At 45.0% G+C, this 17495-nt stretch overlaps 1 protein-coding gene across 3 annotated transcripts in view; it reads left to right on the top strand.

Moving 5' to 3' along the window:
* Positions 1 to 17495, top strand: part of FRMD4B (FERM domain containing 4B) — a 221065-nt gene that overhangs the window by 42632 nt on the left and 160938 nt on the right. Inside the window, exon 1 of one of the 3 annotated variants that reach the window (XM_032867363.1) lies at positions 6246 to 6585. The exons of 1 other annotated variant lie outside the window; for it this stretch is intronic. In XM_032867363.1, coding sequence (XP_032723254.1) covers positions 6424 to 6585 — 162 coding nt within the window. In that variant the 5' untranslated portion in view covers positions 6246 to 6423. Of the gene's footprint in view, positions 1 to 6245; positions 6586 to 17495 lie in introns of those variants that run through there. One more of the 3 variants, XM_032867364.1, reaches the window with a different exon arrangement.

The following is a 17495-nucleotide window of genomic DNA, read 5'->3' as shown; positions in this document are numbered from 1 at the left end:
TTCCTTTGAGCAAGGAGAACTTGGCTGAATAAAATAAGAGATGAGATTTTTGAGGAAGATGAGAAGGTTTGGTTTTGTTTTGTTTCTTCCTTTTTTTTTTTTTCCTCAAGGAGTGGAATGAGTTTGCCAAAGGATAGAAAGTGGATAGATGCCTTCGTGCTGGATATTATTTAGTTTGTAGTGTTCTTAGATCTTTATGATGCCAAAAAGCCATTCAAAGTCAGGATGGTGGCTGCAGCCTACTGCTCAGCCTACTGCTCAGCCCTGGGCAACCTTAACTGGTTCCTTCCCCTTCCTGATTCTGCTACTTCCGCAGACTCCCTTCCATCGCGTCCTGCTTGAGTCCAAGACTGGAAGATCCTTCTCGCTCTCTCAGCCAAATGGAAAGAGGAGTGAACACAGGGATGGAGGGAGGAATAAGCACCCAGCCTCTGGCTCAAGTGCGATTGAAGCAGAACTCCTCTCCCCGCCAAGCCCTCCTACCTCTTCCTTGGTTGGGGTGGCATATAGAAGGGGGAGGGGCAAACAGAGCCCCTGAATGAGAAGCCTGCCTCTGCACGGTCATCAAATCCTCACCCTGTTCTGCAGGTTGACACCCTGGGGTCCCCAGGGAGGGGTCGGGGGGAGTGAGAGAAATGTTGACTCCTTTGGCTTAGTTATGTAAGACATTCCCACAAGCCTACGCTAAGCCTTTTCTTCTCACCCCTGGAACTCTGCACTGCTGCCCAGATGGGCTTCCCTGCCTCTGCTACTGTTCAGACATCCTCTACTGCTGGTTTTTCTAAGTTCCACAAGTCTGGGATCCGTCTTATCATAGAGGATTCATTCTTACTGCTTTCTGCGTGGAACGTTATTTGGAGCATTATTTGCATGTGTCCTCCCCCCGTACCTAGCTCTCTACTACTCACCCCTCTGTCTCAGCTGCAGTGTCATGTGATGCATTCCCTGACCCTCCCCCACCCCAACCCCCTGCCACATCCTACACTACATGTCTCCCTTATAACTCTTGTGGCAGTGCCCGCTTCCTCTTATTACTTGGTCAGTTGTCTGCCTTCCCCCGCTCTACTCTAAGACCCGCCGGACAGAGATCATCTCTGTTTTGTTACAGTGCATTCTAAGTACTTAGTCCCCTGCCTGACATATAATGCAAACTCAATACATAATTTTTTTTAAGCTATAAGAGTATGTATTGGGGAAATGGAAGACCTTCTTTCTGTATTCACTCTTGAGACAAACAGTCATTCATTTGTCAGTTCAATAAGCATTTATTGGTTGCCTGCTATGTGCCAGCCACTGGGGAAACAGATATGAATAAGACATTTTCCCTACTTCTTCCAGTGGTTTCTTAATGGGGGTAGCTCCTCTTATAACTAGGGGCATTCACAATGTGTGGAGGTGTTTTTGTCACTGATGTCATAATGACTGGGGGACTCCTGGCTGAGCCCAGGGTCACAAAACATCTTCCAATGCACGCAGAACTCTTCAACCAAGAGAGACCATCCAGCCACCCACCCCCAACACACCCTCAGGGCTTCCAGATAGAACTTATAGTCTAATAGAGAAAAGATGAAGTAGGGGAAATATCCTGTCATAGGAGAGATTCTGTAGCATTGCATGGCCCAAGGGAGACGTTAGTGTTGTACCTTGGCGTCATTGTGGTGGGAATTTTTGTAATGTGCCCCACAAAGTCTTTTCCCCAACTAAGGAGTCTCTAATTTAAATGAAATGATAAAACCAGAAGTCAAGTACCATAATACAAATAGTTGATGATGAAAATGAACTATTGCACATTTTTATGATAAATCACCAAAAGGTAGGTGAAGATAATAGCAAATAGCGTTCCAGTTCTTTCTCAAAGGACGTTAAGTTCATTATAGCTCTCTGTAAGTGCCCGAAAAGGATCATAGGATGATTGTTGCATTCTTCCCTCCCCAGTCTGCCTCTGGGGAGAAAATATCAAGAGGGAAGAGTGTTTCCTCCCACGGAAGTCATGTAAGCGGAAGAGCAAAGTGTAGCATTTAACTAGACCAGGGTTCATCAGTTTGCATGACTGACATTTTAGGCGAAGAGTTCTCTTTTGTGGAGGCTGACCTGGAGATTGGAGGATGTTGAGGGTCATCCCTGGCCTCTACCCAGCAGACACCAGTAGCATTCCCCCCGTCAGCTGTGACAACCAAAACTGTCTCCAGATATTGACAAATGCCCCAGAGGGAGGGACGCAAAATTGCCCCTGATTGAGAGCCGTTGAACTAGATCTTGTTTTCATCCCCCTCAAGCCCGAGTCAGATATTCAAGCTCTATCAGAATTTAGCCATGCTGGCTTTTCAGGTGTGTAGACAATACTGTTTACAAATGTCCACTGGCACAGGGATGCCTGGGTGGCTCAGTGGTTTAAGCATCTGACTTGATTTCTGCTCAGGTCATGATCTCAGGATTGTGAGATCAAGCCCCGCTTTGGGCTCCATTCTGGGCATGGAGCCTGCTTCAGATTCCCTCTCCCCTTCTCCGTCTGCCCCTCTACCCTCCCCACCTCCTTGCACTCTCTCTGTCCAAAAAAAAAAAAAAAAAAAAATTTGTCTACTGGCAGTGAATTTTTCGTGGGCAGAAGGGACCACTGGAAGCTGCTATGTTACCAACTGGCTCTCTCCTTCTAGAGACAGGAGTTGGCATCTCATGCTGTCTTCCCAGCATTGCGCTCTTCTTCCTGCTGATTGCTCAAAGGAGAACCTACAGGAGCCTCAGGGATAATGACAATTTCTTTTACCTCTGTAGCAGAACTCCCAGGTGTATGAGTAATGCTGTCACCTGAAGCATCTTTTTAAGTCTCCAGAGAGAGCTGCAGGAAATTACAGCGTATTGCAGGGAACTGTGATGCTGAAGAGGAAAGAAAGTCCCCTTCTAGAAAGAAAGAAAGAAAGAGAGAGAAAAAGAAAGAAAGAAAGATAGAAAGAAAGAAAGAAAGAAAGAAAGGAAGGAAGGAAGGAAGGAAGGAAGGAAGGAAATTATGAGCAAGATAATTTTGTAGCCTGCTTGATTTAGCTCCCTTTCCACTGGAAATTTCAGACCAGCTTCAAGGGCGTGTGCCTGCGATCTGGTTTGTCCCATGTGGTTAGTCCATTTTAAGAATGATGCCACTCTTGGGTCGCTCTTTTCTCCACAGCAGCACATCTGGGTTCAGTGGCCACCCTCCTCCCCCCATTGGTCCCTAGTGAGGAGGAACTTGCCCTTCCTTCCCTGTCCTAGAGCTCTGTACTTCTCCTTCTGCAGGAGAGGAAAGCTGTGTGGGGAAGAAGCAGCACCAGGGTGGACGTCAGTGCCTTTATTTGTCTTCGATCCAGCTCTGGGCGTCCACGGCCTCTCCAAGTCCCCCAGCAAAGGGTGGCTGTGCTGCAGAAGATGGAGCTTCAAAAAGCTTTTCGGGAACTTGAATGAAAGTGACAGATTTGCCCCCTGCAAACAAATCACCACCAACTGTGATCTCCAACCCAGAGAAAGAGATAGGAAAATAGATGTAGATGATGAGTTGAAACTTAAAAAAAAAAAAAAAAAAAAAAAGCCAAGAAACAAAACAACACACACCTTACTTCTGTTTCATTGAAAAAAAAAAATTAAACAGTTCATGATTTGCGTGGAGTGGTGGTGGTGGTAGTTTGTTTTCTTTGGGTGCTTACCCTTTGCCAGCTGCTACACTAAACACTTTATATGGAATATTTTATTTCATTTTCCCCAAAACCCTAGATAGTGGATTCTGGTATTATCCCCATTTTATAGATGAGGACACTGAAGCTCTGTGGGTTTTCGGAGCTTGTACAAGGTCTGAAAGAGCAGGGATTTAACTCAGGTGTCTTTCTCATAGGAGACTTGGCTCCTGCCAGCCATGTCCTACAACAGTGTTTTTCCCCCTGTAGTATGAATCCCCCCAGAGGCCGCGTGAGCACTGGGATTGCTGACCTCACACCAAGAGTTTCTGATTCTGGAGCGGGCTGAGAACTTGCATCTCTCACCAGTTTCCCCAGTGATGTTGATGCTGCTGGTTCAGGTCCTGCACTCTGAGAACCCTGACACCACATCCCACTTCCCAGAAGATAATATAAGCACCGACTTCGGAAATCTGGAATGCAAATGACTGTGGTCAGAATTGAGCACTGACCGTAGACCTGTGCACAGAGAGATAAGAGCTCCAGTTTCTAGAGCCTGTCTTCTGAGAGCATGGTGTCATGAGACAGAGATAATTGACCTGTTGGAGGTTTTATTCTGGTATTCCCCTTGCTGCCCGACATTTCCGAGAATACAGTCACACTGCCTCATTAAATAAATGTACCACCTCCATTCACTCATACTAAAACTCCATTCTTGAAGTCCAGTAGTATTCCATTACAAGGATGACATTTCATTTTCAAACTATACGTAGTTCAGTTTCTTTTAATTCCGTAAGACCTAGTATACGCTGATTTTGTGTAAACACTGGGACCATTGTGTTTGGAAAACATCGCCAGAATGCTAATACTCATGAGCGCAGAGGGTAGACTTACCACGAAGAATTGTTTCCAAATCTTGGATCAGGTCGTGTGTGCAATGAACTAATTCAACAAAAACTCTTGGGTGATTTTACAGATAATAAGAATAAGTAAAAAGTAGTAGGAGAAATGTTATTTAAAATTTCCTGATTATGGGTCCTTCCAAAACAATAGGCACTTTGAGAACACATTTTTGCATTCTGACTGATTGAGTTTCACCTGAAGTAGGATTCCAAAGGCACTTTTGAAACCTGAAATAAAGCTGATTTACTTGTCGATAATCTGTTCTGAAGCCTTCTGAGCTCGTTCAAGAGAAAGGCTTTGGCACCTTACCTCTCTGCCACTTAATAGCCAAGATAACAGCCCAGGTGTGAAACTACCAATAAAAAGACCATTGTCCTACAGATGAATTCAGGAAACAAATAACATCCTGAAATTGGCTTCAGTGCTTTTGCTATAAGAAAGTGAGTTGGAAGAAATCAGAGGGGAGACAAACCATGAGAGACTGTGGACTCAAACAAACTGAGGGTTTTGGAGGGGAGAAGGGTGGGGGGTTGGGTGAGCCTGGTGGTGGGTATTATGGAGGGCACGTATTGCATGGAGCACTGGTGTGGTGCATAAACAATGAATTTTGGAACACTGAAAAAAAATAAAATTTTAAAAAATGTTATACTATTATACGGAACTGAATTCTACACATATTTTAAAGGGAAACAGAGACTGGTGGTATGTGGGCTCCTTGGGCTCCTTTTCCCAAATGCCTTAGGCAATATCAATTCCAGGGGGATAACTTCAACAACAACCACAACAACAAAACACTAATTGTCTGGTGACTTCAGGCGTGGTCCGTTTTCCTTGTTTTGAGTCAGGAATAAACTACCTGTGCTGTTTTGTGCTAACAGCTGCAGCTAGACGTATCCAGACGCTGAATTTTCCAGAACCCAAGCAAGGATTCTCTTGTGAGCTTCTACGTTCCAGCAAACAGTGACTGGAAGCTATTTGCGAAAGACCAAGAGCACTCTTTGTTTTGCTCATGAACAGACTGCTGCATGGGAATTAGCACAGTGGATATGTAGGTGGGGGACCCTGCCCTCCGGCTGGCAACGCCAACGGGCAGGTTGTCATTTTCTTGGAGACCCTCACATGAGGAGCAAAGGCGAGTTGTGCAGCCTCGCAGACACTTAGTTGCTCTGAGACTGGTGTCTTCATCTCCTGCCTCCAGCACAACCAAGGAAACGTTCGGGGCTAATTCCCCCAGGGAAGTGGGGTCCACAGGGATGCTGTGGACGGTTTTTTTCCCCCCCCTCCTGCCTCTGTGGCTGCCCAGAGGTATTTATCAGCGTATGCAGAGCAGAGCCCCTGTAGTGTAAAGTAAAATGCTCCCCAAAGCGGTTTAGGAGACGGGGCGTGTGTGTGTGTGTGTGTGTGTGTGTGTGTGTGTGTGTGTGCGTGCAGAGAACGTGCGAGCAAGAGCGCTGAAATGCAGCTCTGGTCTTTGCATGCGAAGAGTCGCTCCACGTCCCCCTCTGCCCAGCGCACTCGGGGAGCGCCAGGGGGAGTCCTCGCAGGCCAGGGCTTCCCGCGTCCCGGGAGCGCCGAGGGCTCGCCTGGCGGAGCTTAGCGCAGCTCGCTCGGCGCTGCCAGCCGGCGGAGCGGGCGGGGGCGGACACTGGGCTTCTGTGTGCCAGCCGCAGCCGTTGGCTGGCGGGCGCCCAATCCCGGGGCATGCCGCCGGAGGCTGGCCTGGACGCACGGTGAAAGACGAGTTTGGTGGCAGGCTTGGCCCCCCGGGCTGCCCGCAGAAGCCGGCGGCCGGAGCCTCGGCGGTCGGGCCGCGGCGGCGGGGCTGGGCTGGGCTGCAGCGGTGGGAGCCGGGCCGCCCCGGGGTCCCAGGGAAGGGGGCGGCATGGCTTCGGTGTTCATGTGCGGCGTGGAGGACCTGCTGTTCAGCGGCAGCCGCTTCGTGTGGAACTTGACCGTGTCCACGCTGCGGAGATGGTACACGGAGAGGCTGCGGGCTTGCCACCAGGTGCTGCGGACGTGGTGCGGGCTGCGGGACGTGTACCAGGTGAGCCAGGGCGCTTGGCGCCGCGGGGCCCTCGCAGGATGCCGGGCGCTCTTGGGAAGCCGGTTCCACCTGTATGATTTGATTCTCTCTCTCTCTCCTTCCACCTCTTTTTTTAAACTCCCAGCGGGCTGCTTGATTCCTGGGTCCGGTGTTCAGCATCCGTGGATAACTGTTGCCTGACAAAGCTTGTGAATTTTCCCTACTGGGCATGGGGACACTTGCGAGTTAGCACCAGCATTTGCAGACATCTGGTTCAGAGCGATGGTGTACTGCCTGGCACTTAGCTCAGAAAGCTAGCTAGCTGGAGCGTTGCAGCAGAGGGTCTGCGGGCAGCGACTTTGACACTCAGATGAGTCCTCCTTTTTCGCTTTATTAGGGTGGATGGGGGTGAGCACTTCAGGACCGAGGATTTCACACCGATTTATGGTCAGAGGGGCCTTGCTGGATGGGCATTCTTTCCTTTGATTTTATTTCAGTTTTCCACCAGGCAGCCCCAACTTGCAAGGCAGAGCCAGGAAAAGCTGATTCGCTGTCTACTGGCTTTTGGAGGAAGGACAGCAAATTGTGAACACTTTGCAGGAAGATGATGGCTAGGGTAGGGAGGGGTGGCCTCGCAGATGGTTGGAATGCTTACGTTTGGGTTTACTCCGCTCACACAACACAGCCTCTTTATTTCCCTGCTGGGTCCCATCCTGCAGGCAAAAAATGCAGCAACTTTGTTCAACTAGGAGACCGTTCATCTTCTCTGGGACTGCAGCTTCCCTGGATTTTTTTTTTTTTTCTTTTTGACAGTCATTTGTGGATTTAAAAGTCCTTTGCCTGGGTTGGTTAATATCTTTGAGATTAAAAAAAAAAATCTACATTGCATTTAGGAAGATTATACCTGGTGTTTACTATGGGACTGTATCATCACGTTTTTCTTCCCTGTGATGTGGAAGCAGCTCTATTACAGTTCCTGGATGCACCCTACCCTGACCCCGTGCCCACTATGGCTATCATTTATATCTCATCATACTGGGTCCTATATGTGATCAAGGCTCTGGTTTTGGCAAGCTGTAGTCTTCCATCCATCAAGCAAAATGAAAAGAGCAACCCCTGAGGTTAAACTGAGGGGATGTAAAGAACCAGCATCCCCTTGTCATTGTTGATGTCCGTCCGTATCATCCTTGTTACAACGTGAGCGGCATTTCCTTCATGCTCTCAGGACTCCTGCTTTAGAGAACATGTCTGTGATGTCTTGCATTTTGGGAAAATTCAGAAGCCAGACTGTGATGCAGGATGGCCTGTGGGGGGTTTGAGAGTATTATGGAGCCGTGGACATATGCCTTCTGGCCACAGTACACAGATTACCTGGTTTTTGGGAGCCAGAAGTGTCCGCGTCTCAGTCTTTTTGTCTTTAGGGAAATCATTGTTGCATTGTTCTGTAGAAGTGACCCCCACAGAGTTTTGTTTTTGCTTTTCAATGTTGGAGAAACTTTCAAATGGAGAACAAAAATATTGGAACCAAACAGACAGCCTCTATGCATCTCTGCTCAAGGTTCAGGGGACATATTGCTTATTTCTTTGCTGATAGTGACTAATGAGGTTAGGTTCCTGAATCCTGAGACACACACACACCCCCATCATGGATTCTCTATAAGTTTTATTCAATCATTATTCGTTAGCAGAACAGCAGCTTGAAGGACTATCCTACTAAATTTTAAGTTATTTTCTGTAAAATGGGTGGTTACTGAGTCACAGCCCTCTCATGATAGTAAGAAAGAGCATCTAAAATAATGGTAGCCATTTTTATGAGTATACTCATAAGTAGGAAATGATTTCTAAAGTTTCCTGGGCTTTGGGAGAAGTAAGAATTCTCAAAATATTTTAAAACTTGGGAGAATCATGGATTTCTTAATTGTACAACACAAGTTAATTGTTAGCAAAGAAACACCATTTTCATGAATGTCTTTTAAATACTGAGCAAGAAAATAGTGACTTAAATATGTATAGAACTGAAAGGCAATAATATGAAGCGGTTGGTACCTTGGGCTCCAAGTTAGAGAGACATAGGAATAAATCCAGTCTCTGCCTATGTTTGATCATACGTAAGTTACTTCATCTTACCCCGATTCAGTTTATCATTCATAAAATGGCAAATACAATGTACTAATCACAGAGGTTGATAAAAGAATTAATTGAGGGGTGCCTGGGTAGCTCAGTGGGTTAAAGCCTCTGCCTCTGGCTCAGGTCATGGTCTCAAGGTCCTGGGATCGAGCCCCACATCGGTCCCTCTGCTCAGCAGGGAGCCTGATTCCCTCTCTCTGCCTGCCTCTGCTACTTGTGATCTGTCTGTCAAATAAATAAAATATAAAAAAAAAAACAATTAATTGATACATAAGATATTTAGCACATTGCCTAGAGTTTAGGAAGCATCCCGTAAATGCCATCTGCTCTGTCATTTGGGATTTATAATAATAGGAAACCCAACTCTAACCTACAAAATGAAAAGAAGGGACTTTTGACAAACTGAAAAGTTTAGCAGTTGATGAACTTCAGGTATGGTTTGATCCAGACACGATGTTTGTTGTCCATGATACTTTTAGCCTTGTCTTTTTCATGTATCGGCTTTTTCTTTAGCTGGTTTCTTTCCTCATGATAGCAGATAGCTATAGCAGTTCTAGGGCTTAGATCCACATATGAACCCATCTAGAATGAAAAAAAAAACATTTCTCATCAAAAAAATCCCAGTTTTTTCTCTCATAGATTAACTTAAGGTCTGTGCCCACCCCCAGTGCCAGGCACTAAATGGCTTGGGAAATGAGATTATAATTCAGGCATTCTCAATGGAAGTGATAGGACATCCCCCCCCCACCCCGAGGCAACAATTATTTCTTGGGAATGGGAAGGGGGCACAAAAAAATCCTCCTCTTTTTGTGTATAAAGCACAGATATGCATACAATACCTAAACAGAGATATAGTATATTTTTGGCATTAGAATTTGCTGGGGGAGGGGGTGACTAGCAAACAAAAAACTATCTATAAGACTCCTTAAGACGATGATAATGAGTGTAATTGTTGAGAAACACTAATTATACTGATAGGCTTGGAGCAGTGGGGTAGCAGACCCATTTCTGCAGCTGGGAGTGAGGTTGGTCCCAGGCTGACCACAAAGCTGTCAAACAATGGGGGAGGGTCAGTGCTCAGTTGGGGTCCAATCTGCAATGTCCACTGCACCTGCCTTTTTAGAATCTCAAATCTAGAGCTCTTTAAATAAAACAGTTATTTGCCTAGATAAGTACAAAGATTCATGGCAAACACATTTCTAAGCATTTTGCCGCAGTAATTCAAGTTAACGGGGTGGGGGCTCATCTATTAGAACACCCTTATTGCTCTCCAATAATTACAATTTCTCAATCAGTGTCCGGTGGTCCTGCCCAGTATACTGGCACATGAACTGGAAACCTCGTAGGGTTACATATTTTATTGAACCCCATTTTTTATCATCTTGATAATGAAAAGGCGTCATTTTCTTGCTTCTAGGCTGAAACGTCTTTGTGGGAAATCCAGGGCTCAGTGACTCCAGAGAGAAAGAAGGGTGGTGCAGGAGGTATTTGTTACATGAAATACCTGGCAGTTCCCTGGGAGTGTTTTGTGTATTCATATACTATAAGTGAAATAAGATCTCCCACCTATTCATATGGAATTTGGCAACAACACCATCCCTGGCTGGCACAGCTGGGAAGGCATAATTTCTTTGGAATTGAACACTTCCTTTACGCCTAGATATTGGAGAGGCATGAGACTTGATTTGCCAAAAACCATGAATAATTAAGAGACTAGCTATAAGGCATTTCTGTAGTAACACGACTAAATAAAGAACAGGCGGGGGTTGTACTGGGGCTGCCTTTGAACAAAGACTTACTTTATGAGTGAAGGTCTGATTTCGGTTAAAGTCGCAGGCGGGACATTCACCTTCAATTTGGAGCTAAATCATAAAAGCTGATTCATCAGCCATATATCTGTCCTGCTGATATCTTGCCTGGATGGGTTCTGTAATAGCAATTAATTAAGTTTAACAAACAACTGAGGTGGAAAATGATGGGAGAATGTGCTTGAAAAAAATCAACACCCCTTTGCTTTTTATTCAGTGTGACATAGTCTAACAAAGCCCTCAGGTTGTTCCTTGGGATTAAGTTTTCCCCTCATCCCGACACCTCAAAGGTAGAAATACTTGCTAACCCTGAATGGAGTCGTTGCCTGCAGCAGGAGGTAACTTGGACAGAATCCAAGATACTTAAGTGGCCGTAAGAGACTGGGTCAGCTCCCCTGGGGCAGGCAGTTAGTCCTGAGGAGTAGCAGATCATGCAGACCAGGCAGAGGTTGTAGGCTCCAGGTCCAGCAAACTTGACCTTGACCAAATTGCTTTCCCTCCTTGAGCCTCTTGGGTCAAAGGGGAGAACTTCAGTACCTGCATAATGGGCAGGATGAAAAACTCATGAGATAATATCTGTAAGACTGAACACCCTGCCTGGTTCAAGCCAATGCTCAATTAATGTTAGCTCTTGGGTATGTATAGTACTTAACACCAGACCATAGAAGGTCCTTGATGAAGGGTAGCTAAGGGTGTTAACTCTTGTTCTTAGAGGTGATACTAGTTTTCTGGAAACTAAATTCCAATCTTTGCAGGCAAGGATGTTAAGTAAGAGACACTGTGGCTTCCCTCAGTATATGTATATTGGGTGAGCCTTGGGATTTGCTCTTGGATTCACACAGCAGACCACAAATTTTTTTTTTAAGATTTTATTTTTATTATTTATTTGACAGAGAGAGACACAGTAAGAGAGGGAATACAAGCAGAGGGAGTGGGAGAGGGAGAAGCAGGCTTCCCACTGAACAGGGAGCCCCAGTGCGGGGCTTGATCCCAAGATTTGGGATCATGACCTGAGCCGAAGGCAGATGCTTAAGGACTGAGCCACCCAGGCACCCCAACATTTTGTTTAAGCCAATACAAAAAATCTAGGAAATTACAGGCAGCTCCCATTAAGGTCTCTAAGGAAATAACCTCTCTATATCCAAGACTCTGAGGATCCATAAACTGGTAACACATGAAATTTGCATCCCACCATGTTGGCTGGGAAAGACCAACTCCCCCAAAAGTCAAGTTCCCCATTGAGCACTCTGTGGCCTGGGTGCATCTCAAACCATGTATATTTTGCTTGTCCCCAACCTTCACTCTCCACAGTCCTCTGAATTACACAGAATAGAAGAGGGCCAACAACTGGGAGCCACAGGAAAAAACTATCCTGTCTCTCATTTTTGTAAATAAAGTTTTATTGGCACACAGCCTCCTGTTTTCAGAAATAAAGTTTTATTGGCACACAGCCCTGCTCATTCATTTACATGTTGTCTTTGGCTGTTTTTGCACTGCAATGGCAGAATTGAGTCCTTGTGCCTTAACTACTTACAGCAGAGCAGTTAATACAAAGACTGTATTGGCCACAAAATTGAAAATATTTACTGTCAAGTCCTTTAGAGAAAGTTTGCCAGTTCACACACTAGGGAAAAAAAAAAAAAGGCAACATATTGGGTAGAGAATGCTACAGGAAGAAAAGTCTAAAATTCAATCATAGAAAAAAATAGAACTTGAGGGAATATGAAAGAATTTTCTCATCAAATGTCTAGTTGCCAGGAAATTAGTGAACAAATATTCAGAATGAATGTTCAGGCTACTTTTACTAGGTCCTTTGTTGTGGAACATGATTGGAATTGAGATTGATTCATTCTGTCATTGGTTTATTTGTACCTAAAATCATGACCCAAGTGCTTACCCCAGCTCTGTTGCTGTGCCAAGACTTTAGCAACACAAAATCAAAAAGGGCATTTTTCCTGACCTCAAGGAATCTATTATCAAGGAGGGAGACAGTTAAGGAAATGAAACTTCAGGTACACGGTGGAGGCGATCTAAATCAGCCTGGATTAAAGCCAAAAGGGTGGGGAAGGGAGCTAAGGAGGCTTCCTGGAGGAGGCAATTCTCCAGCTGAGGTTTAAGGGACAAGTAGGAGTTGGATAGACGAAGAAAGGCAAAAGGAAGGGAGGATTATAAACAGATTTTTAAGGCCAATGGGGAGAGAGAGAAAGAGAGAGGGAGTTGGAGTCAGACAGAGATTTTGATTGAGAATAATGTCTGAACTTGAATGATCTTTCATTTTAGGATTTTGATGTTTTTTTCTTCAGAACTTTGAGGGCAGGGGAGAGGTTGATTTAGATCCATCCCTGGCGACAGTGAGGCTGATAGATTTGGGAGAGAGTGGCAGAGTGGACGCAGGAAGGGGAGCTGGGAGGCTGTCGCAGTGATACAGATGTTAGTCAGGAGAGGATAAGTTGCGCTCTGGCAACAAACAGCCCCAGTATCCTAATGGCTTAAAGAAGCAAATGTTTGTTTTGGGTTCATGCTGTCTGTCCAATCACAGGTTGTCTGTAAGCTCTGCTCCCCACTGTCACTGAGGCTCACAGAATGTTCCCGCACATTGCCAGTTACCAGGATAGAGAGTGAAGAGCTCTCCGGGGCTTTACCCTGGCAATTAAATGCTTGGCCTCTAAGTAGCTCATGTGACTTCTTGCAGGTCATTGGTCGGAGCTGATTATGTAACCCCCTCCATCACGCGGGCCAAGAAAAGTGATCCTACCATGGTACCGGATGGATGGTATTGCAAATTTGGTTCCCGAAATGCATTCATATGCAGGATGCTTTCTACAGAGTGCACTGAGATCAACACCTGTAGAAGGGATTAGAAAGAAGCAGGAGAAGCAGAGGAGAAATTGGTCTATAATTCAGGTTCAGTGAGGGCTTCAGCTGCTCTCATAGGTAGCTCTGGAACGGGGAGAGTTGTCCCCATTTGGAAGAAAAGTTGTCCCCCCCACCCCCACCTCACCCAGCCTACATCAACGCATCATTGGAGGTGGGCTGCCCTTGAGAATGTGGAGTGACCTTGACGTAGGTTGCACTTTAAGGGAGGCCAATCCCCAGAGGGGCTGAGAGCTGTCAGCTCAGAATGCTTCCGACAACTGAGGGAGTAAGTCTGGGCACCACATCACAGCATCTTCTATGGATGCCTACCCAACAGGTGCGAGGATCAAAACCTGAACTGAGGAAGGGCCCACAGGAAGGAAGTGAGGAGTAAGGATTGCACTGTTGTGAAGGATGTGGAATCTGGCTTCATTTTAGAACACGGCCTGCCTTTCAGGCTCCCTGTTGAAGGGATCGGGCAGCCATGGAGTCAGTTAATAGAAATAATACCTACAGAAAGGAGAAAAAAACCTGGCAGATCAATAAAATGTGAGTCTCCTTATCATCACAGAGAAAATTCGTCTGCCATCTTTTCTGGTAATCACAACCTAGGGTTTTATGGCAAGGAACGGAGATGCCAAGATCCTGAAAACTATGTTAATGTTTGAGCCCATCACTTCACAGGATGGGAAGACTGTAGAAGACTTTGTATATTTAAAATCAACAAGATTAGTCTCAGTGTCTTTGAAAAGCATTTTGGAGACTTTGTGGCAAGCTTGAAAAACTAAATTAAGAATAGACTCTCCTGCCTTTTCAAATTGGCATTCGTTTTCCCTCCTATCGGCTTGTCTTGGTGGAGCGAGACGTAGAATAACTTCCTGTTGACTCCCCACTGTGTTTATCATGAACATTATATTTGGGATGTCCAATGTGGTGGTTGTGGAAAAGTATGAATGATTCAAATGGGAAATAAGATGGGGAGTTCTAAATTTTGTAGACGAGATAATATGACGTAGGGCATGGGAAGGAAGCAGAAATGAAACTCTCATGAAAAAAGTTAAAGTGGACGTCCATATGTAATTACATACATGGGTGCCTATAGGTGTTCATACATAACAGGTATAAATTCTGGCATCCTTGGAATAGACTTGGCCTGAAAGAGTCTGATACATATGATAAATTACATCGTGTCATTTTCCCCTAATGTCCTAATCGTTTTCAGTCTCTTAAATTTTGTGTTTGGGCAAAGCTTGCTGCTTAATTAACTATGTTTCTTTAACTGGTATTTCTGAATAGCTCACATCCTTGACTTGGCTAAAAGCTACTAATTATCTAGTAGCTGCTGTGTGCCAGGCCTTGTGCTTGTCACTTTGCATGTGTTATCTTAAAACAAAACAAAAACCCCTTAAGGGAGTTTTCCAATATAGAAAAATATAAAAGATGAGTAAAAGTCCACGCACCTACCTCTCCATGTGAAGACATCTTAATATTTTGCCATGTTTGCTTTAGATACATTTTTGAAATATAATAAAGTTGAAAAAAGAGCACTATAATAAAATTGTATAGAATCAATTGAAACCACCATTGTACTTCTGCTGTCTCCCTAGAATCCTCCCAAGAAGTTCATGTTTCTCATTCCTGGGCATGTTTTTATAATTTTGCCACGTATGTGTGTATGTATTAATATATAGGAACAATCTTTACTACTCTGTGTCTGACAGATTTATATAAGGATATATCATTCTGCTCCCTTATTCTCTCAGCAAACTTTAGGGACTTGTCTCTGAATTTGTTTCAATCCCAATATTCCATTGTATGAATATAACCAATCTTTTGTTGGTGGACACTTTGGTCATTTCCCATTCTTCAGGGTCTCAAAATACTACGGTGAAAATAGTTGTGTTTGTCTCCTTGTGCTTATGAGCTAGAACTTCTCCACGGTACATACAGAAGATCTTTAGCTATAGGAGATGACGTGCCTTACCTTTGTCCTTGTAACAGTACTATGAGATGATATCAAGGACCCCACTTTATTGGTTTTGTATACTTATTAACTATTAAGTCACGGTGTTGGAGTTTGAACAGCTCTGGCTGACTCCAAGACTCAGCCTCCTGCCACTGACTTGCTGCTTTATTTATTAAAAAGTAAACAACAGGGCGCCTGGGTGGCTCAGTGGGTTAAAGCCTCTGCCTTCGGCTCAGGTCATGATCCCAGGGTTCTGGGATCGAGCCCCAAATCGGGCTCTCTGCTCGGCAGGGAGCCTGCTTCCCTTCCTCTCCCTGCCTGCCTCTCTGCCTACTTGTGGTCTCTGTCTGTCAAATAAATAAATAAAATCTTAAAAAAAAAAAAAGTAAACAACACATAAAGACAGAATCTTATCAATTCATTCACTTATTCACTCAGCAAACACTGAGGGGAAACAGAGCCCGGCACTCAAAAATGCAATCTGTACTACTCAGGCTGCCTGAATTAAAATCCTAACTCACCTTTTGTTACCCATGTGAATTCTCGGAGACTGATTTCTTTTTTTTTTCTGCTGTAAAATATAGATAATTATAGTATCTCACTTAAAGTATTTCTCTCCCAGGATTATTACCGAAATTCATTGTAGTGATAGTTTCAGTAAACAGTGTTAGATACATGTGCTGGCGGATGGATGGTTGGGTGGGTGGGTGGATGGATTCGTGCCCAGCAAAACGTTATCTTTATATGTGCCATGTGCTCAGTGTCTTATGTATATGAGTAACCATCAAGCCCCCTACAATCTGCATAAGTCTTGGCTCCTCCTTCCTCCTCTCCACCCCAGATGAAGAACTACAGGCTAGGGGAGCAAGCAGGACAGGGGTGCCCGAGGACTCAGAGAGACACTGTGTCCCCCATGGTTGCATGGCACAACTTTTGTCCTGAGACCCTGACAACTTCTGACTCTGGCACAAGAGCAAAGATGCTCCCAACTATTTAGTTGCTTTTTTTCTTTCTCTGCAACCGAAGCTATTGAACTTTCTTCTTCTCAACCCTGACCCCTAGACTCACATGCACGAAGGCTCTGGGACCCCGCTGGCAGCTGTCTCTCTCATCTGGGTAAGCTCTCCTCCGATATGACCCTGAGATTGGCAACTGCTAAGGAGACCCAGTTATTATAAGCATCATGCTACCCTTGGGTAATGTAGCCAGCAAATATTTTTACAGAAATGAGTTTGTCTCATTAAAATGTGATTAGATGCTTATTATCTGAGAGAGAAAAGGGCCTTGATAAAACAGGGAAATAGAATGAGCTGTAGTCAGCTGGACCTGGTTTAAAATCAAGGCTTCATGACTTACCAGCTGTGTGACCTTGAGCCAAGCTGCTTAATTGCTCTGGGCCTGTTTCTTTGCCAGTGCAAGAGATAAAATAAATAATACTTACATTTACATGGTATGAAGGTTAAAAATAACAGGGTTGAGAAATGGTAGCTTCTTGGTTGGGAAAATGTGGATCCTTTGCACAGACTTGGTCCTAAGCCTAAAGTAATCATGCTAGAAGTTATATGAGTACAAAGACTGACCAGAGTGTGACTCTAAACATGATTTTTTCATAGCTGTGTGACATGGGCCAATTATGTGACCTCTCTTTGCCTCATCTTCTTGTGCATGAGATGAAGATGATAAAAGGACCTACCTCCCAGGTTTGTTGAGGGGACAACACAGATAAATCAAGATTTCCCTGGGGTGGCTGGCTCATAGTAAGCATTTGAAAAGTGTTAGCGATGGTTATTTCTACTTAGAGAACATTTTCTCTGTGTCAGACATGGTGCTAAGCACTTCATAGTCACTATTCCATGTAATTCTCCCAACAGTGACATATAACAGGTATTATGGAACCCACTTGGCGAGTGTGGGAGGTACGCGGAGCTGCTGTGTGACGTATCCAAGAGCAGAGATGGGAGTTCACTTCTGTCCAAAGACAAACCCCATGCCCTCAGCCATCACGTACAAGGCGCTTAGTTTCCAAACAGCTCAGCCCCTTCCTTTGCTCCCTTTGCCTGCCTGATGCCCTAGGACTTCCCCAGGCCCCATCTCTCCCTCTGCCAAACCCCGTAGCCATAGCAGGAATAGGTGAACTGGTTGAAAATAAATGGTGCGCTTGCTCAGTCCAGGCT

Source organism: Lontra canadensis, unplaced genomic scaffold (genome assembly GCF_010015895.1).
Source record: "Lontra canadensis isolate GAN:19392208 unplaced genomic scaffold, GSC_riverotter_1.0 scaffold34, whole genome shotgun sequence".
Taxonomy (NCBI): domain Eukaryota; kingdom Metazoa; phylum Chordata; class Mammalia; order Carnivora; family Mustelidae; genus Lontra; species Lontra canadensis.
The sequence above is the reverse complement of the archived record's forward strand: the minus strand, read 5'-3'. Positions and strand labels throughout refer to the sequence as shown.